The sequence below is a fragment of the Panthera leo genome, chromosome B1 (assembly GCF_018350215.1).
Source record: "Panthera leo isolate Ple1 chromosome B1, P.leo_Ple1_pat1.1, whole genome shotgun sequence".
NCBI classification, from domain to species: domain Eukaryota; kingdom Metazoa; phylum Chordata; class Mammalia; order Carnivora; family Felidae; genus Panthera; species Panthera leo.
Window position 1 is genome coordinate 146,447,932 of NC_056682.1, and position 26,176 is coordinate 146,474,107.

The 26,176-nt window shown below is 37.2% G+C and overlaps 1 protein-coding gene across 7 annotated transcripts in view; it reads left to right on the plus strand.

Annotated features, from left to right (window-relative positions):
• The window catches only part of ADAMTS3 (ADAM metallopeptidase with thrombospondin type 1 motif 3), a 259,971-nt gene that overhangs the window by 99,322 nt on the left and 134,473 nt on the right, over positions 1-26,176 (plus strand). For all 7 annotated transcript variants that reach the window (XM_042936209.1, XM_042936210.1, XM_042936212.1 and 4 more), the window contains one exon: positions 16,526-16,682. In XM_042936209.1, the coding sequence (XP_042792143.1) occupies positions 16,526-16,682 (157 nt within the window). The remainder of the gene's footprint in view (positions 1-16,525; positions 16,683-26,176) is intronic.

Here is a 26,176-nt window from a genome sequence, read left to right on the forward strand (position 1 = left end):
CCTAAAGATAACTCCCCTGATGAGACTTAGTGATAAGTGGTCATTTTTAGGCGAAGGAGTTTTGCAAAATACCCATGTCACAACTTTTGGCTCTACTTTTAATCATTGCCTTATTGAAGAATGTCTCATAATGTGAACAGCATGGGCAAACTCGACATTTGAGGAAATAAATGCATCCATTCATTGCACAATCATGGAGCACCTCCTCAATGCCATGTACTGTCTTAAAAGAACAGACTGCCAATTAGAAGTTTTGAAAGTTAACATATAATTTGAACAGAGTTGATATAACTATCCACAGTTTAAGCAGAAGGTAGAGTTTGCTCTTTCTGAACTATGAAATGTATTTCTCTTTATTCTTCGAACAGGGAAAGAAGTTTATCTTTATTTATACATATTCAATGTTGAAAAATTCAGTACATAAATATAACTTCAGTTGACATGTTGATCTATAGTCAGCCCTCATTATTCATACACTGCATATTTGCAAATTTGCTTACCTGCTAATATTTACTTGTAGCACCAGAGTCAACACTTGGGTATTTTTGTCATTAGTCATGGACATGCACAGAGCAGCAGAAATTTTGAATTGCCCAAATGTGCATGTTCCTAGCTGAGGTCAAACAAGGTAACTCTCTGCCTTCTTGTTTCAACTCTCTTACTGTAGCAAGTATCCTTTTTGTGGTTTACTTAGTGCCACATTTTTTGCAGTTTTGTGTGTTTTTTTTTATTGGTGATTTTACTGTTTGAAATGATCCCCAAGTGTAGTGTTGAAGTGCTGTCTGATATTCTTAAGCACAAGAAAGCCATGATGTGCCTCATGGATAAAATATATTCATTAAGCTTTGTTCAGGCATGAATTATAATGCTTTTCACTGAGAGCTCCATGTTAGTGAATCAACAATATATTTAAATAAGTTATCTTTAAATAGAAACACATTGAAAGTAGAGTTACATATTGTTTGCTTGATGAAAATGTTGTGACCAGGGGCTTTCAGGAATTGAACCCTATATTTCCCCTAGGAGCAATGGTTCAGCATTTGCTAGTTCAGTGTTCATTTGTTCTTTATAAAATGAAACTACCATGAATAATTAGAATAGACTGTATGTCTTTTAAGGGATTTTTATATCCATATGTACACATGATTTTTAAAAACTAAAATAAAGTAGAGCAAACTATCAATGACATTTTGCTATTTCCTAAACATTAGAGTTCAGCATCTTTTCATGGCAGTACAAATGTATGAAGAAAATTTTAATGTGGCTGTGCCGTAATTGAAATATTTAATCTTTATTGTTCCACTTGGTACATATAAATTTAAATTCCTACAAGTGGAGATGCCAAGTCAAAGGATATATGCATTTTTGGGAATTTCGATCCACATCATCAAACTATCCTCCTAAAAGGCTGCAATAATTCATAATTCCAATACTAATGTTTAAGAATGTTTGTTTCTCCATAACTTTGAAGAACTGGGGATTATCTTTCTTTTAAATCTTTGCCAGTCATAAAGAAATTAATGGGGGCCACCTTAGAATTCTGCCTTGCCATGGGACCCAACCTCAGCGTGTATGAGTTAGTTGGTCTACAGCGGAACTACAGGATTTGCATTCCTTACGGATCTGAGATCTTCTTTTACTCTGTAAGGGTAGAAAGAACATCAGGTTAGGAGTTGAAAGATATGAGTTAAAGCCTTAGCTGTGCCACTCACTATATATATGACTTCGGGCATGTCATTTAACTTCAGTCCTAGTATCTAAATAGCACAAGAAGGTTTTAAAGATTGAGCAAATAAATGAGGAATGGGCTATATAAGTTTAAATTGGCATTGTTATCACCGTTATACCACCATATACGTGGACTTCAAACACATAGGTGCATAACTAACTTTTCTTGGGGTACTCCATCCCTGCTGAATGGATGTGAGGTGCCATTTGTTTGTAGCCTGTCAATCTCAGAATGCAGACCAGCATTAGTCTCTTTACTCTTTCTTAAAGTGGCTAAAGATTAGGATGTGCTCAGGTTTGAAGGCAGAGGCTTGCCATCTGTATTTGATAGTTAGCATGTATGGCCAGCTACTCTTTCACTAGGATTTCACCATCCTTAATAGTCCAGTTGATTGATGTACAGAATAGTAGTAGGAAGCTAGAGAACCCAGCCATTCTGTAAAAAATATGCTCTGTTGTTGAAAAGAATTTTTTTGTCTAATCCCAACTCACATATCTGTGATTTACATTTACAATTTAAAAAGAATAAAAAGCATTAATCGGCTGGCATACATAATGGAAAGCACACCTCTTGTTCTTTAGAAATTTTGTAAGAAATAACAACTACAAATGCTTGGAAAATCGTTTATACGTAAGCATACTATTTAGCAAAGATTGTGACATTAAGAGACATATTTTAATGACAGCTCATAACTTCAATAAGTTTTCTTATAGAATGATACCATGTTTGTGTGATATCACATTTTTTTCATATAGCACAGGTGTGGGAAGAAAGATTCAGGAGGATGAAATAAAATGTGTGAAACTCTGGACCCTGTGCCTGACACACGTTAGATCAACAAATGGAGCTATTCAAAACAACAAATGCTTTTGCCTCATTTTTAATGTGCCAGGGTTAATGCTGAGTTTGAAGCCAGGTATAACTTTTTGGACAGATCAGCTTTCTCCTTTTCTTGAAATGATACATATTAGCTGATGCTTCATCTCCGAGCAAGAACATTAGAAGAAACTCAGGATAGGAGGGGAGGGCATAGAGCAAGTGTAAATTCAGAGTGAAGGAGAGAACTAGAAAAAAATCCTTATCCACAGAGCTTGATAGTGGGGATCTGCTACTGAACTAGCTGGAGAAATGCTTTAGCATTTTAATGTGACTTGCAGGCAGGGTGGGGCTTTTGATCAGGAGCTGACATTAATGATCAGGGTCAGCTGTGGTTAAAGCTTGTTTTTTCCATCATAAGAAGATCATCAGGGAAAAAAGTCAGTATATTTCAATACTGTAAACTGTTTTGGGCTGTTTCGGCCATTTGGCAGATCTATAAACAGAGTCGGGTTTCACTGAAAGAATGAGAACTGAGAAATATATGTTCCTTCGTTCCAGCTGAGGTGGCTGCTGTTCCAAAGGAGAACTAGTTTCTGTGTTAATTTTAAGAATTGGATCTTGTTATTTTTTTCCCTAAAAATATCACAAATACCATAAATAAATATCCTAAAAAATATGAAATTTTGGCACTTACTTTCTCTTGGTGTAAGCTAAATATTATGATTACATAGAAAATGTAGAAGAGCAATTGCATTACTGGTTGTTGGTACCATCGGTATGAAATAAAGTGGAAGGACGCAAGGCGATTTCCAAGGTCACTCTCAGTTTCAAAGTTCTGTCATTTTTACCAGCTCTCTTTAATACCTAAGTGTGATATTCTTTATTTAAATTTTTAATGAAGTAGAGTATCTGTCAGAGTCCTGGTAGGGAGCAGTGACATGCTGTAGGAGGTTTAAGTGAGAAGAGTTTCATAAAGGGACTCTTTAAAGAGGTACTGGCAGGGATAAGGGAACCAAGATGAGGCACCCAGAGCCTATCAAGAGCTGGATGTTATTATTATCCCAAGGCCACAAGGGGTAAGGCAGGGAAATGGTATTAGAATTGGGGCCACGGTAAAGGGTACCTGAGGGGTACCGCTGTCAGATCTGTGGTGTGGCAGGGATGGAAAATAAAGACAAATTCCTAACCTTTCTCTTCCATCATCTGACATGAAGGATGCTGGGGAGGATATTACAGGCCAGTCTAAGAAGTGGCATATATCATTTTCGTCCACATTCCATTGGCTAGTATCTGGACATATCTAATTGCAGAGAAGGCTGGGGAATAAAGTTTTCCTGTGTGCCTAGAAAGATGAGTAAAACACAGGTACTTGTGAGTACCAGAAGCTTCTGCTATAAAAGGATCAAGAATGACTCCCCACTTTCTGACCAGAACACCTGCTGGATTGTGGTTGGTTAGGAAGCTATATTGGACTTTCTTCTCATCTGTTGGTTACTTTGTCCATAATAACTCTGGGCTTTTTTCTGTCATTACTACTTGCTCTTCATAGGCTCTATTTTGGTTATATTCAATATACACATCTTCTAGATTTTTCCCATTTCCCTCTGTTGGAATAGCACTATTCCTTTACCCTGCTTTATTTTCTTCACAGTACTTTTCACTATATTAAAATACATCATTTACTTACGTGTTTATTGTTTTAACTAGTATTTTAAGCTTTATGGGGTGGTGACTTTGTCATATTCCTCACTATATCCCCAGTTCCTTGGAACAGTGAATGACCCTTAGTAGGGACCCAAAAATTATTGTGCAGAGGAAGGATCACAGGATTCCATGAGTCACTGTAGCCATTGGGCCATAATTCTCCTTTCTAGTCTTATTTATGCCTGATGGGTATTCTATTTGTATCACTTTTGTTTCTCTCCTTACAACTTTCCCTTTGTTCTCTTTAGATTGATTTATATTTTGCCTTATGGGTATACTGGCTAGTCTGATAAGAGAGTTTTCATTGAATAAACCAGAAACCATCCTAAAGTCGTACCAGTCCATGTTCTATTTCTAAATTCCTGTGTATGTTCTCGGGTTTCTGTCTAATTGGTTACTCTTTATTTATTGCTGATGCCTTCCAATTTCCTTTGCTATTGTTCCCACTCAATTCCTGTTAATAATCTCTTACCTCGTCTCAGGACTCACCTTCTTTTCCCGCCAGACTTTTCCCTTGTGTTCTTGTAACAGTTTTGGACGCTTTGTCTCTATCACCCAACCTTCCCTCTCTTTGCTACACAACCTTGTGTAAATACTCAAAAATACTCTGTAAGGATCAAGTGTTTGCTTTGTTCCCTGGGTGTTCTACTTCTGTCTTAACTCCTTTCTTCCAGCTTTCCATTGTTGTGTACCAAACCACCCAAATTTAGGGTGTCAAATAACAACAATTTTATTATGTTCATGGATTTTGTGTGTTAGGAATTCAAAGAGGGCCAGTGTGGATGATTTATCTTTGCTCCAGAATTCTGGGTCCTCATCCGGGAATGCTCAAAAGACAGGAGTGGGTTGAGTGGCTGAGCTTTGGGATGCGATGGAACTGGTCTTCATTCACGTGTCTGGTGGCTAGGCTGAGTGATACGCAGGCTTGGACTGTTACCAGAGTGCCTGCACATGGCCTCTTCATATGGCTCGGACTTCTCAGTGTGTCAGCTGGATCTGAGAGGGAACATGTGGGGAGAGAGTGTTCCATGGGCCTGAGGCAGAAGCTGCAAGGCTTCTCCCTGGCTAGGCTTAGAAATCATGCAATGACATCTTTACCACGTTATTTTAATTACTAGTCAGAAAAGCTGGCCTGGATTCAAGGGGAGGGCAGTTAAACTCTACCTCTTGATAGGAAGTGTCAAGGTCATACTGACAAAATCAGTGTGGGATGGAAGATTGTGTTGTAGGCCATCTTTGGAAAATAAAATCTGCCACATTGACCTATGTCTGACTCATGGGTTTTCCTTTGTTTAACTCAGTGAGATTGAAATGACCCAAGACCTTGTTACTCAAAGTATTATACAGGGGCCAGAAGCCTCAACATCACCTGGGACTTTATTAGAAATATAGACTCTGAGAGTACTGAATCAGAATCTGCCTTGACAAGATCTCCAGGTGATTCATTTACATTTTAAAGTTTAAGAAACACTTCCCTAGGAGGCATTGACCATGATGTGGGTTTGCCAGTATTCACCCAATGGCAGAAAAATAGCAAGTGCTGAAGGAATAGTTGAACGGATCTGGATTGAACTCCTATTTACAAGCAGAATTTCTATACTTTACATTATACCTGTTGTTACTAATTTTCACATTATTAATGTTAATTGTAACCTTGCTTATCTTTTCAGAAACAGTACATCTTCAATATGTGTCCTCAAAACAGAGTATATACAATCCTAGCTTTAATAATTAATCTCCTTGACTCGAGGTTTGGAATGATTATGTATTTTGGTATAAATTATAATGCTATTTTGAATAACTTCTAAGATCAAAAAGTTAGTTTCTTTTGGATTTTGCATTCCCTTTGAACTATTTTTTAATTGTTGAATTTACAAAGCTTTTTCTCTTCTGTGACAATATTAGTAGATATTTATTTTCTACTAAATGAAAGAATATACTTTTTACTTGTTTCTTTTAACTGTTAATTTAAGACACCCTGACTTATGCTGCAAATTTCTTAAAAACCTGAGAAGTGTATACATATTTTATTGTATCTTTAGTAGATGACTATTATGTATTTTAATTATAACAGTGTTCATTTCATGGATTCCATTTACTCATGTTTCCTTTAAATAGTCATCTTCTTAAAATTTGTTTTAGCATAAGGGAATAAATATCCAGAAATTCATTTTGATTGGCACATTATTTTTTAAAGCAGTTTTTCTCAAACTATAATTTCCAGACTACTACTATTTGCAGGATCTGAAGTGCTTGTTAAAATTGCAGATTTCTGATCTCCATCCCAGTCCTTTTGAATCAGACTCTCTGGGTTGGAACATGGAAAGTCTCTGAGGTTGGGACCTAATTTCTTTGGCACACTGAAGTTTGCGACCTACTTTACATTAGTCTTATAATCATATTTTAAATTATTTATCATGGGAACAAGTGGGTCTTGGGATGTTAGCAGGGAAGAGCCTTTCAAATTCCCATCTCTAGCATTGGAAGATCATTTAATTGGAGATCATTTTAAAGATTATCTAGGAAGACTCATCATTTTTCAGATTATGAAACTGAGCTCCAGAGAGCTTAAATGGCTTTTCAAAAGTCATACTAGTTAGTAGCAAACCTATGGCCAGAACCCAAATCTTGTCAGCCACACTAGGTTCCTTCTTTACTCTAAGTAAGACAAGGTAGGTTCATCTTATCTTTAAGCCTAGTGGTTAGGTATATTGGTGGGTTAATGGCAAGGTCATAAAGGAAATCCTGAGCATTTGGTCAGAGAGGTCAGTTTTCTGAACTGCCCATGTTAATAAAATGAATGTTTGCAGTCTTTGATTTTATCAGGGCTTTTTAGTCACCTATTTTTTTTTTTTTTATTCTTTTTTAGCATTTTTCTTGTATGTCCTTGGAAACTTCATCATGACCTGGGAAAATTACTAGATAAAATGCCTTAACATGAAAAATCAACACGAAAAACTAAATCAGATACACTAGGGGGTAATTTATTCTCTTTATGAAGGGGAATGAAGCTTTTCTTTAAGCGAATACAGTATTTTATATGCCAGAGAGTCCATAAATGTCAAACACTTATGAAAACCATTTTACTAGAGATTTTTAAGACTTTCTGAAAGTGAGGATCAGGGAAACTTTCCTCCCACCCATCTTGAAATTCAATATCCTTCACAGCCTTCTCCCTCTTCCCTTTTGTACCCAATCCTTTCCCTCTGTAATTGTGTTAGCATAGGAGCTACGGGTGAGTCATCATACACCCACTTTCTTTTTACATTGTTCAATCCCTACGTTGACTTTTAAATTCCAAAAGGTACTTAAGAGTGTTGCGTGATGTTAGTTTTTCAGTTTCCTTCCACAAAAGAAAAAATCAACTATTTTTTTTTTAACATTTTGGGATATTTTACTTTTATCAATATGTAGCACCAAACTTATTATGACCGTTGTATGTCTATAGCAGCATATTTGTGAAATATTGGATGCTAACCACTGCTGACTAGTTCCATAATATACAGTGTTAATGAAATAAAAATGAGCCAGTTTCTCAGAAGAAGTAAAACTGTTCCTGTTACTAAAATCTGAGAGATTTTTTTTTCTAGATTCTCACATAGCATAGCAAACAATATATGGTACTGAAAGAGGTCCTCACCAACAAACATGCTATTATTACAATAATGAACTTCTTAAGGCATTTCTGCATAATCTACTTCATAACAGGTTGATGTTTTAACACTTTGCATAGTTTAATGAAAACAGTTTTATTAGGGGCCCAAATAACTGTACCCTGGCTTAACTGAAGCAGGAGCTGGTAGTAGAGATTAGAGCAAATAAGAGGACCTAGACTGAGTACAGAAAATCCTTTAGTCTTCAGGAAATCTTCCTAGAATTTTATTTCTTGCAACCTAGATTTTGATAAGAATCGGGCAACAGGGGCACCTGGGTGGCTCAGTCGGTTAAGCGTCCGACTTCAGCTCAGGTCACGATCTCGCGGTCCGTGAGTTCGAGCCCCGCGTCGGGCTCTGGGCTGATGGCTCAGAGCCTGGAGCTTGCTTCCAATTCTGTGTCTCCCTCTCTCTGCCCCTCCCCCATTCATGCTGTGTCTCTCTCTGTCTCAAAAATAAATAAACGTTAAAAAAAAATTAAAAAAAAAAAAGAATCGGGCAACAGAGGGTTGGAGGTTATGTTTCTTAGGTGAAGAACTGAAATGATTATATCTAGTGTTGTTGGTTAAGGTTAGATCCATTTGCTTTAGCAGTTAATTGAATCAGTGTTAATTAATTTGGTCAAGGTGGTGTGATTTTTTTTCTTTTTAATTTAGGGCTCCAGTCATTATACTTGCCTGACTGGACAGCCTACTCCCTTCCTTCATAGAGGAGATTCTGCAAATACACATTTTATCTTAGCAATTTGTAGGGGATTATGTTAAATGTTGTTGGGATTCAGAAGTCATCCAGGAGGATCATTGTTGAATGAAATGCCAGCCAAACTCAAATATAAACCTGGGATTTAATCAGATTTATAAATATTTTGATTCAGCTGACACCTTACTCAGCATCTCTTAATTTCCAGGCATTTGCACAGTTAACATAAATAATTATAATAAAAGATTGACAGTGATAAGTACTTTAGAAATACAGATAAAATGCTGGACTCCAAAAAGAGTAAAAATTAACTCTGGCTTTAGAATAGGTGAGGACTTCATGGAAATCAATGACATGGCTTGGGGGATATTTTAGCTACTTCTTAATTTTCGTAAACTCTCTCCAAATGCATCCCAAATAATTAAGTTTCTTTAATGTAAGAAAGAAATGCTGTCTTTGGTTACCAAATACAGCTTTGAATCAGTTCTACTCACTGTTTTCTTGCTTTTCTCAGCTATTTTGTTTTCTTCAATGCCTTCTTTGTAGAAATTTGGGGGATCATTGAGACACTCCCTTGAAATTCAGGAAAGATTTGGAAATCATCTTCATGTAATGACATCTGTCCATTCCAATGAAAAAATGAAACCAGGCAATGTGTCTATGGGTACACTAATAAAATAAATATTGGAGGAACCAACAGAGTGAAGTGGGAGTCTCAAAATGTGTTTTCAAGGAAACTTAGTGAGTTAAGATGGAGTTGTTGTACCACTAAGGTATAAGGATAGTCTTTTTTGAACATCATATTTCCACTTATTCTCTCTCACATACATACACATGCAGCATTAATATAAAATTTTCTCAGTGCCTCTTCTAGACATTTAACTTAAGCTAAGTTTAAACTAGTCTAAAACTTAATAGACCTTAAAAAAGCAAAAAATCAAAACACAAGAGACATTTGAAACTAATTGCTTGTCTATGCTATGACCTAGTATAAGATGGCGGCAAATTTAGCACAGAATAGTGGATTTTGGTTGACTTCAGCTTCAATAATATAGTATTTGGCACATGTTTCCTGGCATCCCCTAGAATCTATCAGGCCCTACTCTCCTTCCTTAATAGATTCAAGAACCATTGTAGTCAAGCAGTATTTAGGTGTCAGAATTAAAAATTCCATAGCATAAGTTTTTTTAGATTATCTGACCCAGTTTTCAAGAAAACCTTAGTAATTCCTGTTGGAACTCTTTAAAATATCTTTTATACTGATTTTTATTTTAAATCAACTTAACACAATTTAGTCCTTTCTTTGTGACTGATGTTTGTTATTATTAACATATAGAGACTTGAGTTTTACATTTTTTATTGGGCTTTATAATTTACAAAGGGCATTCATAGACATTATCTCATCTGAAAGTCCCTGTACCCCACACCCCTTATTCTTGTTTGCCATTTATACTCTGATGAGAATTAGGAAACCATCTAACCTGGTTTATTAGAACTGGGTGTCAAATATGGCCGTGAGGACCCCTCCTAGTGAGTAAGGAGTGTGGCCTTTGTGATAGCTGTTTCCATGCTCAGAGGCTCTTTGGCTTAATTCTGGATTCTTGGCAGTGTCTGTTGAGTGATGTAGCTGGAAGAGTTGACCAGATGAGAGGGGAATTATGCAGCTGGATTTTTAGCATAGATCACTGTTTTATAAATATCCCCTCCAAAATGCTGTCAAAGGGCCTATGTGAAGACTTAATTAAAACAATAAAATGTGTTTAATATAATGTGCTTGATGCTGTACTAAACATAATAAATATTTTAAAAATTAATCTGTGTTAAAATTTGGAAAGTAGTTTGAGAACTACAATAAATATTTCCTGAATTGTTACGTGGGACTAGAGAATGGTAAATGTGGAGGGCTATGTGTCATAAAGGGAAATTTACAAAATATTATCTTGATATCATGCATCATTTAAGTAACATTAAAGATGGATTAGAAATTATTGCATCTGTTTAACAGAATCTTCCAGGACCATATGTCATCTTATGTGTGACATTTCTAAAAATTCCCACGTTATAATTTAAAAGTTATAAATACCTGGCAGCAGGATACATAATACCAGTACTTAGAATGCCATGGTCTGAGACTTTATTTTATATATTGGGTTTTATTCCTTCAAGTCACTCTTTTGTATTCTATTGTGAAATAAAACCAGGGATCTGAGAGCAGGAGTGCATTATTTAATATTGGGGAGTGACAGTGCATGGTCTTTGAGCTTCCAACAATGTTCATTGAATGCATGACTCCCTAAATGAATATATCAGTGGATAAAAGAGCCTTCAGTACTTAACTGTCAGTACTGATGATTTTTTCCTTGGGGTGATCTGGTCTAAACACATGAGTATTGGGACACCTGAGTGGCTCAGTCAGTCAAGTGTCCTGGTCTCAGGTTTTGGCTCAGGTCCTGATCTCAAGGTCATGAGGTAGAGCCCAGCATGGACTCCAGTGTGGAGCCTGCTTGGGATTCTCTCTCTCTCCCCCTGTACCTCCCCAGCTGGTGCACACACGTGCACTCTCCATATCTCAAAACAAAGCAGAAAAACAAGAAAAAAAAAGTGAAAAGCATGAGTACTTTTTGAATAGTCACCCTATATTTGGTGAGAAAAAGTGAGAGGAATCAATATAGTGTGGTTGAGAACAGCAGCAGAAAAATCTACCCATAATGGCTCTGACTAGCATCTGAAATCTATGTGGTTTGACTGCTTGCTCTTCCATAACTCTTTGTAATACCTTTTCAGCCCCCACTACTCTAATTCAATATTTTTGTTTGTCTAGTTTCCTTCCCACAGTCTTCATTCTTTGTGCCTTCTTGACTGCAGTTACTTTTATTTTGATAACACTCTCACTTACTTAGATTCCCAGGACACAGTACTCTGTTTTTCCTCCCATCTCCTCTTGCCATTCCCTTTCAATGTCCTTCTAAGATGTTTTATTTTCACTTGCCCATTTCTTACATTAATTTCATCTCCCACTCTCCCTCAAATATTAGGCACCTACTTTGACCCTGGCACTGTTCTGGGCCTAGGGAGGCAGCAGTGAATGGGACAAAGTCCATGCTTGGTGAAGCTCATGATCTGAAAGGGTGACAGTCATCTAGGCTATGCTTTGTGGGAAAAATGGGATCAGCAAGGAGCCCATTGTGGCTGGAGTGGAGCCAGGCAGAAGGAATAAGGACACTGGCCCAGGAGGTGGTGATGCCAAGAGCAGGGGAAGCCCAGCCGTCCTCGTAAGGGGAGTCTGTGAAAGCAGAGGAACTTATGTTTTAAAAGGCACCAAGTATTTATTTTCTCCTGTAATTACTCATTCCTTTTTTCCCCCCTCTCTCCCCTGTTCTCCTTCCATTGCCACTTCTGCCACCTGGGCTTTCACTTAGTCCATGTTGCTTGCTTTCTAGCCTTTCTTCCCTCTGGCAGGTAATGGTCAGATCAGTCTTCCCAGGCCACTTTCTTCTCATCTGCTGATCAACCCGGGGTTGTGGTTGGTCTCCATTCTGCATGTTAAAGCTCAGACTTGAGGGGACACAGTTCTCCACTGCATCATTTTCCAGAACTGCCCCACACAGACTGTAGTCTGAACGAGTGGGTTACTCACTGTCTTCAGGCATGTGTGGGGCCCTTGCACTTCAGAACCTTGCTCAAGCCTGAACTGTCTCACTTCTAGTGCCTTCTCTCAAACCACTGGCATGGCAGTCCTCGCACCTCTCCAAGACCACTACAAGTCTGGAAAGTTGTTAACCTTTTGCCTATACCATTCGTTCCCAGAGTCTTTCATTAAAAAGTGTGTTGAAAATATGCTTTGTACTAGCAGTCGTGCTGGTGCTTATGGGGACCAAGATGAAAGAAGAGAGTCTGCCTCAGGAGCTGAGAGTGCTGTGGGGAGACAGAGGATAATAAATTTAACATTTAGGTAAAACGACCTGGAATTTGTATTAAGGGTCATGAGAGAAAAGAACACACCTCTCCGGGTCAGAATGCTGGGCTAAGATGGGCCCTGATTTGGATGGGGGGTACCTAATGTAGGAAGGGATAAGGAAGTCAGAAAGTGTAACATTTAAGCTGAGACCGGAGAATGAAAAATAGCCGGCTAAGGGAAGTATGATGTGGTGGAAGAGGAGCCTTCTAAGTAGAACCAAAACCATTTCAAAGGTCTGAGGCTGTGAAGAGCTTGGGAATATTGCAGGAGAAATGAAACTGAACAGAGGCCACGAAGGCTGGAGCATAGTAAGTCTGGTGAGAATGGCGCTGAGTGGGGTTGATGGCAGGACCAGATGATGCAGGCCTTGAAGGCCACGATAAGGAGTGTGGTTTTGAGTGCAATGGGAAGCAATTGAGGTGTTTTAAGCAAAAGCATGACATGATCTTATTTGAAGTTGAGATTGCCATCTGTTCATTAAAATCCATTTGTTTTTCTCCCTGGGCACACAACCAGATTCCATTCCTGGGTTCTCTCTGCAGTGGGCTTTAGGCCATGTGACTCTATCCTATACTTAGAAGTAAGTAGCAGTGGTGAATAGCTACGTGGTAAATAGGGGTGAATAGCCCCTCGACTAGGGCTAGTTCATAAAAACCTCCCATGTGGGCTCTTCAAGGTGTTTCCCTTCTGACTGGGAAAACTTGGGAGCCCACGTGGAAAGGCTAGAACCACTGTCAGCCTGGACACCTGCAAGGCTATATGCAACAGAGTCCCCTCGCAGCTGCCCTAGAACTGCCCTGAGCTTTTGTGTGAGCAAGAGTGAAGCACCTCGTGTGTTGAGCCATTACACATTCTGTCCATTTGCTACCACATTCTGGTTTGTCTAAAATAATATGATAGTGTGAAAGAGAAATTTTGGCTGGGGTGCTCTATGAGAATGTGAGACAGTGTGAACGACAGCAGTGGCCTAAGTGAAGTCCCCATGGGGAATAGAGAGATTTCACTTGAAATAGATTTTAGATGATTTTGGGTATAGAATTAGCAGCTCCTACTGACAATTTGCTGTGTATAGTCAGCTTGTGAGGGGAAAAAACACCTCACTTGATTTGACTTTCAAGTGTGATATTACTTATTTTTTGGACTTACCATAACCTACCTCACTGAATACCTTTAGGCATATATTTTATTTATTTGACTAGCTTGGCCTAAACTAGGGAGCAAACAGACCATGTCTTTGAGAAGGTTTTATTTATTATGGTGTCTAGTATAGTGCTTTAGATAAACTTCTTTTTTCATTAAACTTTGCTTAAGTTAAAGAATGAAAGAGTAGGCTCTCTGAATTTTTGTCCATGGAGTTGTGTGACCCAGCATTGCCTTGTCATTGATGTCACCTCAACCTGGCTTAAATTTTCATTGCCTTCTAAGGGAGAAGTTTAGCTGTATCAAATTTTTTGTGTTACCTGTATTTGCCCAGTGAGAAGGGAAACAGCATAAGGAAGGCCGCATGGGAGGTTTTTATGCGCCAGCCCTGTTCTTGGTATTCACCACTACCACTGACTTTCCTGGGTAGGATACAGTAACATGGTTCACAGCCAACTGCAAAAAGAGAGCCAGGAAATGGGATCTGGCTTAGTGGGGGAAAGTAATATCACGGGGCCTGGGATTTGAATGTTTGCAGTAGAAGGTATGTAGAAATGTTTTTTAAAGGCATGTGAGCTAATCCTCACTGCCTCCCCATCACTTTCAAGTGTCCCCACCAGCTATTGCCCATTGCGCAGAGTTGCTTCAGTGACCACTGTTTCCATCCACAGTCAGGCACTCATCTGGGAGAATCATTATGATTTATGGAAAGTCTCAAGATAGGAGGCAGTTTCCGTAATCCAAATGAGCAATGATGAGGTCTGTAACTAAGAAAGTGGTGGTAGAAATAGAAGGATGGGATAAGAAACTCAGAAACTTTATAGAACCTGGTGACTAGATGGATTTGGGGCAAAGAAAAGACTAGAACAAGGATGAATACTGAAGCCTCATGCTGATAAACCTCAATTTGTAAACTTAAATATATATCAAAAGACCAGTGTTTTCAAGATAAAGCCAGTTAATGCTGCCTACCACCAAAGGGTGGCATTAGCATTGAGACTGGACATTTAAGCCCAGGACGTGGTACTGCTGGTTAATGCGTTATATATTTACTGTGTTTGTGCTTAGTTGGGATGTGTTTTGTGAACATTACTAAACCATACATGCCTGCTAAGGACAAAAACAGTGATGGTGAAATTACTGGTAAAAAGAGATACAAGAATAGGACACCAATGCTAAATAGATTAAAACGACAATTGAAAATCATGAGAAAATATTGGAAATTATATTCGACAGTAGGTAAAGATCTAATCAGGCCTCTTGTGAAAAACCCCGTATTTCACAGTACAGGAGTCGGGGAAGAGTAATTGACCAGATGAGAAAACAACTCCAAATATGGGAGTTGTGTTTGGAAGACCAGCATTACTATTGAAGGCCCATTAGCTCAGTGTTCTTTTTTAATGAAGGCTAGAAGTTTGTTCAAGAAGCTAAAGACTAAGCATGGTGAAGGAAGTGTGGTGATGTTTTCTTGTGAGACGTGGTCACATAGGTTCAAGGGCTGTTTGTGCATACCAGGAGGTGGTTGTTGATGTGTATGTGGGGACACCTTAGCTTCTAATATTTCCCTGTGAGGCTTACACAGGGGAAGGAGGGGACAGAGTGAACCAGGTAGACGAAGTCAGAACGGAAACTGGGGAACAGAGTTGAATGCAATAGAAAAGCTACAGTCAGAGGCACGTTTGCTGAAAACAAATGCTATTTGTAGCATGTACCTACCTTTCATTTCTGTGTTGCTCAACAGAGAGTGGCGGAGCCATTAGATCAACAGCTGGAGGGGATGAGAATCCGTAAGGCCCCGCCTATGTTCTATGAGAGCCAATGATCCCATATTTGAAAATACAGAATAAGCTGCGAGCCTCAGATGAAAAATATGACTTACTTCTAGATCCAATGTATATTTCCAAAATAATTATAATTCCCACACCGACACATTATTTCTTCAACTTGGTTTTCAAATAAGTGTACTGAAATTTAAATTAATACTACCTATGAACGTATGACCTTTAAAGTAGAAATGTAAGCGGTAACTATTTGACTATAATGTGGACTTGACACCTAATGAACCAGTTTCAGACAAAACCATCATTTCTATTCAGCTAGAGTACTGAATATAGTCCTGGTATTTTCTAAGTAAAAGGTGAAACAGTCAGAAAAAGACTAGATATTAGAGAGGTAGAAGGCAATGAATACAAGGATAACCTTTTTAGTATGGAAGGATGAAACTTGAGGAGGAAAAAACATGAGTAAAATCATCAAGTTAGATTAAGATAGGACAAATAGGAGTTCTTCTAATTAATAAATATTGGAAATGCAAGGTTTTTACTGAATCTTAAAGAGGCTATTTAAAGTGAGAAATACATTTATTTACTGAGTGCACTATAGAACTCATTCTTCTCATACCATAATGGTTTAGAAGGAAAATGTAAATGAGTTACAAAAAATGCTAAGCATGCACGTACAGCAGATTATTATGGGATATTAAGAGACATTTCTTGAGTTTATTTCCCCTGTAAGATTTCTTTTAGAGATAAAATACCTGTAGAATATATAAATGCACTTCCTCTGCAGTCTGATGAAATTTGTATGTTGTGTAATTTTCTTTTCTTACCCTAAAGTTCTTATTATACCTTATGTGAATTATTTTATTCTTGTCGTATATGAATTTCTGCCTGCTATGAATTACTTAACCATTTTAAATTTTTAGCCAAAAGTAGAAAGAAAAAGCATTCATTTTCACAAATTCTTGCCATTTAAAAAGGTACTTGTGAGCTAAAGGTGGCAGATACTTCTTTTCAAAATTAACACATTTTATGCTTTCTCTAGGCTGGAATGATAAAAAGTGATAATGATGAGTATTTCATTGAGCCTTTGGAAAGAGGTAAGCAGATGGAAGAAGAAAAAGGAAGGATTCATGTTGTCTACAAGAGATCAGCAGTAGAACGGGCTCCTGTAAACATGTCGCATGACTGCTACTACGGAGGTAGGCGTCTTTGACGAGGCTTAATAATTATCTGTAATTTTAAGGTATGATGAAAACAACTCTCCCAATCCATTAAGGGAATGTGACTGTCATGTGCTCTTGCATAATGTGAAAGTAGCAAGAGAAGTTTGTAGATCATGAAATATGGCCCACCTTTTTTAAAACATGTAGCAGAATGTATGTTATAGGTATTATTTTATTCTAGTGCAGTATTGTGTCCCTAACCAGTTATTTATGACTTCTTTTATAGTTTCACATTAAAATGATTTTTTTCTGTAGCTTCTGTGAAAACTTGGAAATATTTTTGCCTTCTAGAAGTATCTCAATTGTGTGTTATTAATACTATTTCAAACTTTTAAAATGAAATATATTGACATGACAGAGAATAATAGATATGTCATAGACACATTTGCAAATAAGAATGCTGGGGCGCCTGGGTGGCTCAGTCAGTTGAGCTTCTGACTTCGGCTCAGGTCATGATCTTGTGGTCCATGAGTTCGAGCCCTGCGTCGGGCTCTGTGCTGACAGCTCAGCCTAGAGCCTGCTTCAGATTCTGCATGTCCCTCTGTCTCTGCCCCTCCTCCTCTTGTGCTCTGTCTCTGTCTCTCTCTCAAAAATAAATAAACATTAAAAAGAATTTAAACAAACAAACAAAAAAGAAAATAAGAAAAAAGAAAATAAGAATTTGACCTTAAGGTCTATTTTGCAAAATCATATTTTTACAATATGGAAGAGAGAATGAGTTGAATGTTCTGTCAACTTTTGTTTCATAATAGGCTGGACCACTAAAGTCAATGAAATTATGGCATGGGAAGCTTTTCTAGTTTGTTTGCTTTTATGAAATCTGAAGGTAATTTGTTATTAAAGACATGTTTTTATAAGTTGAGTATACAAGTTCCCTTTCTGGAAGAGAAAGGAAATTTGAGAATCTATGTTTTTTTTAACCAAATTTCAGAAGGGCTATATTTATTTTTGCCAGGCCAACTATCTGAATTAGAGATAATAGAAATTTCCCCTAGGGAAATGTCAGGGATATAAATAATCTTAATTTAATAATCTAGATTCTAGATTAATGATATCTTGCCTTTTGAGATTTATTACCTAGTTTGATTTTCAGATACCACCAGTTTCTGTTAACATGCCATACTAGTGGGATAGTAGAGTTTAAAATAAACGTAAAAATTGAGGCACCTGGGTGGTTCAGTTGGTTAAGTGTCTGGCTGTTTATTTCAGCTCAGATTATGATCTCACAGTTAGTGAGTCCTGAGCCCTGTCTTGGGCTCCGTTCTTGGGATTCTGTCTCTCCTAATGTCTCTCTTTGGCCTTCCCCAGCTTGTGCTTGCTCTCTCTCTCTCAAAATAAATAAATAAACTTAAAAGTTTTTTTTTTTTTAAATTAACAAGACCTGAAGAATTATTGAGAAATATCTGATTTGAAGCAACAGCATTGAATTAATAGACGCAATACTATGAAATGTGTGCCTATCCTAGAAGGTCACTGTGATATAATCAGAAGAGACTACACTGCATTTAGACAGATGTTAATAGTACCTCTAAAATTTCAAGTTCTTCTATTATCTTAGATTAATATTTAACCTTTCTGAGCCTCAGTTTATCTGTGAATGAAGAATTAAAATATGTTGCACAATTATAGTAAGTATTAGAAATAGTATATGAAAATTGTTGAATGTAGCCCTCAACAATAACAGATGGTTAGTCAATGGTAGCTGTGGCTGTTGTTATTGGTATTAACTATTAATATTAATTATTTTGGGCAAAGATGTATGTGTTAGGAGTTTTAATTAAAAGTTAAACAGGCATTGCTTGCCTTCATGTTGTGAATACATTACTATTAGTTCTTATTTCTATTTTTCATGTTTGAAAAATGTCATTCTAAATCAGAAGACTGGTTGTATCAAAGGGTAGGTAGGAGAATACAGTACTTTTTCTAGAGTTTAATTGTTAATATCTAATATCTTTTGTGAGGCAATGGTTAAATATATTTTAAAAAAACATGGCCTACATGTTCTAGAATTGTATTAGAGGGCTGGAAGCCAGGTAAGTCACTATGACTTTCCTCCTAGTTGCTCTTTCTGTCATACCTGTGGTTTCACCAAGAAATAGATGCTCCATTTAAGTATTCCTGGTACTTTTCAGTAGTATAATATTTACAGAGAAGGAGAGAAGATTTTTTTTATTGAAATAAGACAGTTATGAGAAATATGATGTTTAATACGTATTGTATTTCTAGATACTAGATTAGGAAAAATAATTTAGTAGTCAGGGCATGTAAGTTTCAAAGAATTAGATTAGATTTAGGCAATACGGGGAATTTTAGTTTAGAAAATCATTTAAAATATCAATTCTAGTAGCATCAGCATCAACTTACTCAGATTTTATAATGAGTTGTTTTTAAGAATGCAGACACTAAAAACCTTATTTTTCATTTTTCAGTTTTGAATAGAAGATTACTTTGTAGCTGAAATAGGCCACAAAATACATTTTGGTAAGGTTTTCAGCAATCATGGGTCAAAGGAAGAGGAGTTCCTTTGTTAATTCTCAATTGCCTTAAAACTTGACCCAAAATAGAACATAGAATGTTCCATGATAAGCCTTAGTATGAACTTAACTTTTATTTTATTTATGAAGTTCTGATTGAACTGAGTTGCTCATGATGTCAATTTACTTCCTTTTGAGAATTTTAAATTGTAACCATGTATTTTAGAAATGGAAATGTCTTCCTAAGGTAAAAAGAGATTCAGATTTAGAACTTTAAGTACTATACTATAACTTTAAAATTCTTCTTTTAACTTCATGGTCAAGGACTGAGAGCCAAGTTTTTTCATGGACTACATACTTTCCAAGTGGAATTAAGAATATATTCTTATACCTTATTCCATCATTCTAAAATGTAAAATTTAACAGATTCTGGGTTTAAAAAGCATATTGATTTATAAATGAAAACTATAGTATCATATAAAATAATGCTTTGTCTGGATCAATTCAGGTGGTTATTTTAGGAGACACATGAGGTCTTTCTTCAATAAGTTATAAGAAGGGGATTAAAATACATAAGATGTACTTAGAAATGCATTTGAGGGGCATGATCTTAAGTTTCTCTGACAATAGGTCATCAGGAGGAGTTTTTATCATAAACAAGGCACTTCTGACCCAACAGAGTTTCAGCATTAGGGCCCCTGTAAATGAATATTTTGCTGTGTTTTGTGGGTTATCCCCATAATTGCCTGGCCATACATCTTGCTTTGTCAGCTTGGCAACTCAGAGCTGTCATTTATTTGAGTTCTCTAATTTGGTGCGAGTATTATATATTAAAACCAGTTATAACCTGAACTAGGTGATAATAGTGAGATGGAGAGAAGGAGCCAAATTGGATTGAGACTGAAGTGAAACTGACAGATTTATATGATGCAGAATATATCAGGGATGGAGAGAGAGTAAAGAAGGATGACTCAGAATCCTAATCTGAAAGACTAGAGGATTCTCTTTTCAGAATTCAGATATTTAAAATGAGGAACAGAAATAGGCTTGATGGAGAATGACAAGTGTATATGTTTGGATATATTGAGTCTGAAGATCCATTGGAATAGTGAGTGAATAAAAAATGCACAGTGTATTTTCATAATCATGTCTCAGAGTCAGTGAATGAATGCCCTTATATACATGTTGAGGTAGGGATGGGTAGAGGTTAGCTTGGAGTCAGGGGGCAAGAATTGGCTTGTGGATGCTTGGAATGTCTCTGCTTGCCTTCCACTCTCTCTTTCGCAACTTCATATCAATGAGAATCAGAAGGTGCACCTTGCACAGGATTAGAAGCCCATGAAAGATGTTTGCTACCAGCACTATAGGAAAGGAGGATATTTCATCCTTAAAACACAAAAACAAAGCTAAAAACAAAGCAAAAAATATGCTTCTGCATACTCAAGAACCCTAAGCTATTCCACTTGACTAAAAGTAAACATCTATTTTTATTCTTTATCCTCTTAGAACATTTATCTAGGTTTCCAATAAAAGTCACAGCTTTGAACCTGTTGAGATAATATATTATCTCAACCATTTCCATATATCACACAGATTTTCTTTCCTCAACTCTTTTTTTAAATTTTTTTTTTAATGTTTTCATTTATTTTTGAGACAGAGAGAGACAGAGCATGAGCAGGGGAGGTGCAGAGAGAGAGGGAGACACAAATCCAAAGCAGGCTCCAGGCTCTGAGCTGTCAGCACAGAGCCTGACGTGGGGCTCGAACTCACAGACCATGAGATCATGACCCGAGCTGAAGTCAGACGCTTAACCAACTGAGCCATCCAGGCACCCCATTTTCCTCAACTCTTAATAAGGAAATTGTATTGTTTTTGAAATCTGAAAAAATGTGAAGAACTGTTTGAAAATACATTGAACTTGTAAAATCACAGATGCAGTACTCTGCTTTAGAATTACTGTTTTAAGACGTAAAACAGTTTTACATTTGGCAATATAAATGATCTCTTCCAGTGCAGAATTGGCAGGTGTTTATAACACATAGTACTGCCAGTTTCTGGCAAAGAAGTTCCATCCTTTTCATTAAACAACAAACATAAACTGTGCATGTTTATGACAAAAAACTTGTCTACTTCATCATTGGGGGAAGAGTTGAATTTACTTCTTTTTTTGATTTCTACTTTGGGAGGATGGAAATCACATCCATTTTTGGACATTTAGTTTGGACAAAATTATTTTATATTTTGCTGGGTTTGAAATTTCACTTGGGAGTGTCGTGGTTAATCAACCAATAAAGGGTCATAAAGTTCACCTCTACTGTTAAATCAATCATTTGAGTTTAAACTCAGATGAAAAACAAAACATACCCCTGATCATCTCTTAAGAATGTCTACATTGTTGTCAATAAGAAGTTTGCTTTAGGCAGTCTATTTCGGGGGGGGGGGGGGGGGCGGGGGGCAGGGGGCCTCTACTTGTATGACATCATTCAGCTTTTCATATTTTTTTAAATTTAATCCCTAGGCCCTTAGGCTTCTCCCATCAAATTACAAACTATTCACTCACCAGAAGCTTTGTGTTAAAGTAATTTCTGTAATTACTTCCTACCAGTGGGAAACAAGGAATAGTAAGCCTTTATCTCCTAGCTTCCTTTCAGGATTTTCATTTTCCTGCACGAACCCAAGCGCTTGTGTCGCTGGTGTGGTTGTCATGGTGCTGTGAAGGAGTGTCTTTGTCCCAGGTGGGAAACATGTACAAGTCAGAAATGATTTGGGAGTTGCTCCTGGTTGCCAGGGAATGAAACTATGAAGCAAGAACTTGAATAATGGGAAGACTATTTCTTATTTTGGTGACTCTAGGAACTTCCTAGGCAGAGTCCTTCCTTGAATCTATAGAAAAGTCAGTAGGTGCTGTAACCTATTGTATTTGGAAGTTCTCATGACCTGTGCCCCGATCAAAGAGAAACAGTGGTGGGCTTTGCAAGCAACCTAAATAAATAAATAAATAAATAAATAAATAAGTAAGTAAGTAAAGTGAGAGAAATTAATTTTTAGCATGTTTTCGTATTAAATGAAACATGGAACATAATATTACTAAATCATTAAGATCTGTCAAATAGCAACCATTCTTTCAGGTATATATTAAATGATAAATTTTACTCATTTTTACCCGGCTGCATAGTTTAGTTTATAATATAATCTAGGGTCAGTAATTTGTCAAAGCTTCTACCAGTGGATTCATATGGAAATACTAATCATATTTATGTAATTCCTTTTTAGGTTGGTTTTGCATATTTCACAATCCATGTGTTTATAATAATTATTGGCAAAAAGAAGGCAGTTAAAGGTTCAATTATTACTTGAAATAATCCTGGAAGCAGAGTGATAGTTAAAGACCTTTCAGATGTGAAAGATAAAGGATACTACTTTATTTCCTTATATTAAAATCTCTTACAGCGGGTATTCTATCTCTTCATGAATAGGTACCATGAAAGGAGTTTGTTTACCCAGACCAGGTTTAAAGTGTTACAAATATAACTCTGTATGTTTTTTCTAATGGAGTTAAGCATGGAAAGATAAAACTGTATCGAAAATTCAGAGCTGCTGGATTTTACTTAGTTATTGATGTGACATTAAGGGAGAAAGAGAATTGGAAGAATTTAGCTACATCTGAGCAACTGAAACAAAATTGAAAGCAGTTAATTTATATTAGAATACAAAGATAATGCAGATAAGTTGGACCTTGATTCTTAAATTAGATGCTTGCCCACTCAGAATAATTATATCAATTATTGACTCATGAAAGAGCAATTATTGCCAAGAAAAAACTTTGTTAGTGTTTAAAATGTATTTGTTCTTTCTGAATGTAAAATATATCCTAATGTCAAAATATGTTTTCAGTGTTTGGTTTTAATCGCATGAACTGCTTTTACTTAGGAGGAATAGACTCTATTTTTAGTAAAATATCAAGTACATTTTGACTCTGCACAAGCCAAGTGTGCCTGCTTAAACACATTTTAAAGCCTGTACTTATTTTCTTTCCCTGTACAACTTACAAACTTTCATGTGAGTAAGTGGGAAGCTTTTGTGCAAGGAATTCAAATATTTCTGGAGGTTTAGTAATCTTTCATTTTATTATTTCTGTCTCTAATGCGATTATTATTTTTAAAGAAGATAATTTGCCATAAGGTAGCTTTTGTTCATGTCGCTCATGGTTTTCTTTTTCCTACTGGATCATCAGTTGTTAACTTTACATATGAATTTTATTTATGAGGATCAGTGCTGTTCACTTTGGTATTTTGTAAATAATTTTTGTGTGCATGTGGGTTCCTCACATCCCTGTGGAGGACTCGGGTGTGTTATTCTCAATCCTCTTTCTTTATGGGCTGTCTTTATCCTTCCCTCTGCAGGGTATCTTTCAGGGAGTTGAAGTGGAAGTTAGTGATATATGTTGAAAAAAACGGAACTATGGGGTCAAATAAGTGTAGGACAGCAACAATATTTTCTATGTGAAAATCATTTGAGATGAGATTATGGGGACTGTGGATTCAAATGTGAGGGCTACAGTCAGGCCAAATTAAATGCTCCTTTAATGCACAATTCTGCAAGGGGAGCTGAGTGCTTGGTTTTGTTCTTTCTAGGTACCAGAAAGTTTATTCTGATTTTCAGCTGTGATACAGCTGGTCTAAATACCTACGCTGAATAAGAGACTTAAAAACTGAGAACCAACTGAGGGCTGATGGGGGGTGGGAGGGAGGGGGGGTGGGTGATGGGTATTGAAGAAGGCATCTTTTGGGATGAGCCCTGGGTGTTGTATGGAAACCAGTTTGACAATAAATTTCATATATTAAAAAAAAAAAAGAATAGCAAAAAAAATATCTATGCTGAAAAATTCTTAATGGAAGTTCTTGAACTTGGGATTTGGGTAAGATGGAAAGATTTAGTTTAGGAATGATTTGAGCCATTTCCCTAAGCGAGACTATAAAGTTTACTGGAGATAAGTAATTATATGTAGCATATTCCTTTATTACTTTCCAGTACCTTACTCTCTGGGAAAAAAAAAAAAATCTTTGACAAGTTTGAATGACGCATTAGTTCAAATTGGTTTTGTTTGTATATCTTTCACAATTATTATAACCACTTAAATGCCCCATTAACTTGTTCCTTGCTTTTGGGCTGAGATACTTGTTCATTATTTTAGAGCTCTGATGAATAACCCAAGTATCCTAAGCTTTTGTGTATATTCTTGTTCAAAGGGCCGTCTTTAATGGTGGGTGTCATTTAGCCAATGCCTGTGGAAGAGTTTGTTTCTCTTGAGTGTACTTTACAGATTGCTGTGTGTTAGGTGTTAAGAATAAGGTCTGTGTGGTGTCAACACTCTGCATTTTAACTTCACTTCTCTGTCTCAGCACTTTGGCAGGTTTTGTTGTCATGTTTTCATGTTTTATCAGATTCTACTCCATATGCTAAAGGGATAAAAGCAATGTCTAAGCCCCTTTTGGTGAGATGAGTGAGCGGGAAAAGTGGAGTTTCCTTATGTCCTGCACCATCGTCCTCATACTAACAAAATGCCACTGGACAGCCTTCTAGTAAATAAGAAATTAGGGTATTAGGGCGGATTTTTAATTTCTTAATTCCCAATTTTGGATGACACATTTAGATGGAGATGGTATGGGAATTTGATACATATCAACATTGCCCTTCCTCATTCTGTGATCCTGGGCTTGGCTTTTGAGTCCAGTGGGAAGTCCTAGGGAAATCACTGCTAGGTATGGTGTAGGCACCACCCTATTTATGTTTAAAGGAGGTATAATTAAGCTCATCGGGCTAGATTTTTTTTTTTTTTTTTTTTTTTTTTGGTCTTCTTCAAGGTCCTTCTCTCATCTGTGACAACGCAACATATGAAAAGTCAGCAGCAGCATCTGTGTGGTTCTTATAGGGTTGTGATCACCTGAGTTCCTGTGGGCATCTTTTTGTCATTCACCAGTACCCTTTCTCTGAAATTTATGGAAGAAATGTTCTAACATCCTGTCATCTCAGACTTATACAAATTTTAGTGATATACATTGAGATTATTTTCATAGATATGAGATCTGAAGCGTGGATGTTGGTAAAAATAATTATTACAATAATCACTCAGACTTTTATTCTCAAAGAAAGCCCCAGCTTTTATGGATTTTTCATCTTTCCTAGTTATCTGTCCCACTTTATGTTGCAACTCAGATCTCACCTCACAGCGAACTTAAGAGCATCACTTCTCTGCTTCTTCTTTTTGTGACTTTATGGCAACGTTGATAAAGCAACTCACATAATTAGAATCAAGTTCGAGTTTTGTATTCTGAATAGGAATTAAGTAAATGGGAAGCCAAGAATTTACTCTAAATACTAGGAATTATGAAAATTGACCTTCCTTTCATTGATAGAGTATTTAAATTGTAGCACATATTAATGCTGTGCAAAAATTCATGGAGAAAACCAAGAAGAAACAGGGGGACCAGCCCAGCTCTCTCTCCTACACTGTGGAATGCATCACAGTTTGATCCTGTGCAGGAGTTTTCTATGTTAGCTGTTCTGTGAGTTTCTTTGGCTGGCTGCATAGGCCCCACCGGGCTGATATTCCTTGTCTGCCTGGCTGCTGCCTACCCTGCTGGCTTTCAGTGCAGGTCTTTCTTCCATTTGACTAGAGGCTGCCCTCACGGGTACAGCAGACCACCCTGAGTTTGGCAAGGACCCTTACTTACGCAGCACACGTGGTCCTCGGCAGCTTCTCTTGTGCTTGGTTCAGCAGCCCTTTCTACAGCCTCCCACGAAACTCTGATCTTGCTGTTCCTGTAGCACAGGAACCAAGGGGAGTCATGGCTTCCTCGACTGCAACCAAACTGACATGCTAGCAGCCCTTGAGGTGTTCTTCTTCCAGAGCCCCCAAGACAAAGCAGGAAACAAGGCTTGGGTGCTTGGAGATCCCCATAGATCGGTATGTTTTCATACCATGTCCTTTCTCTT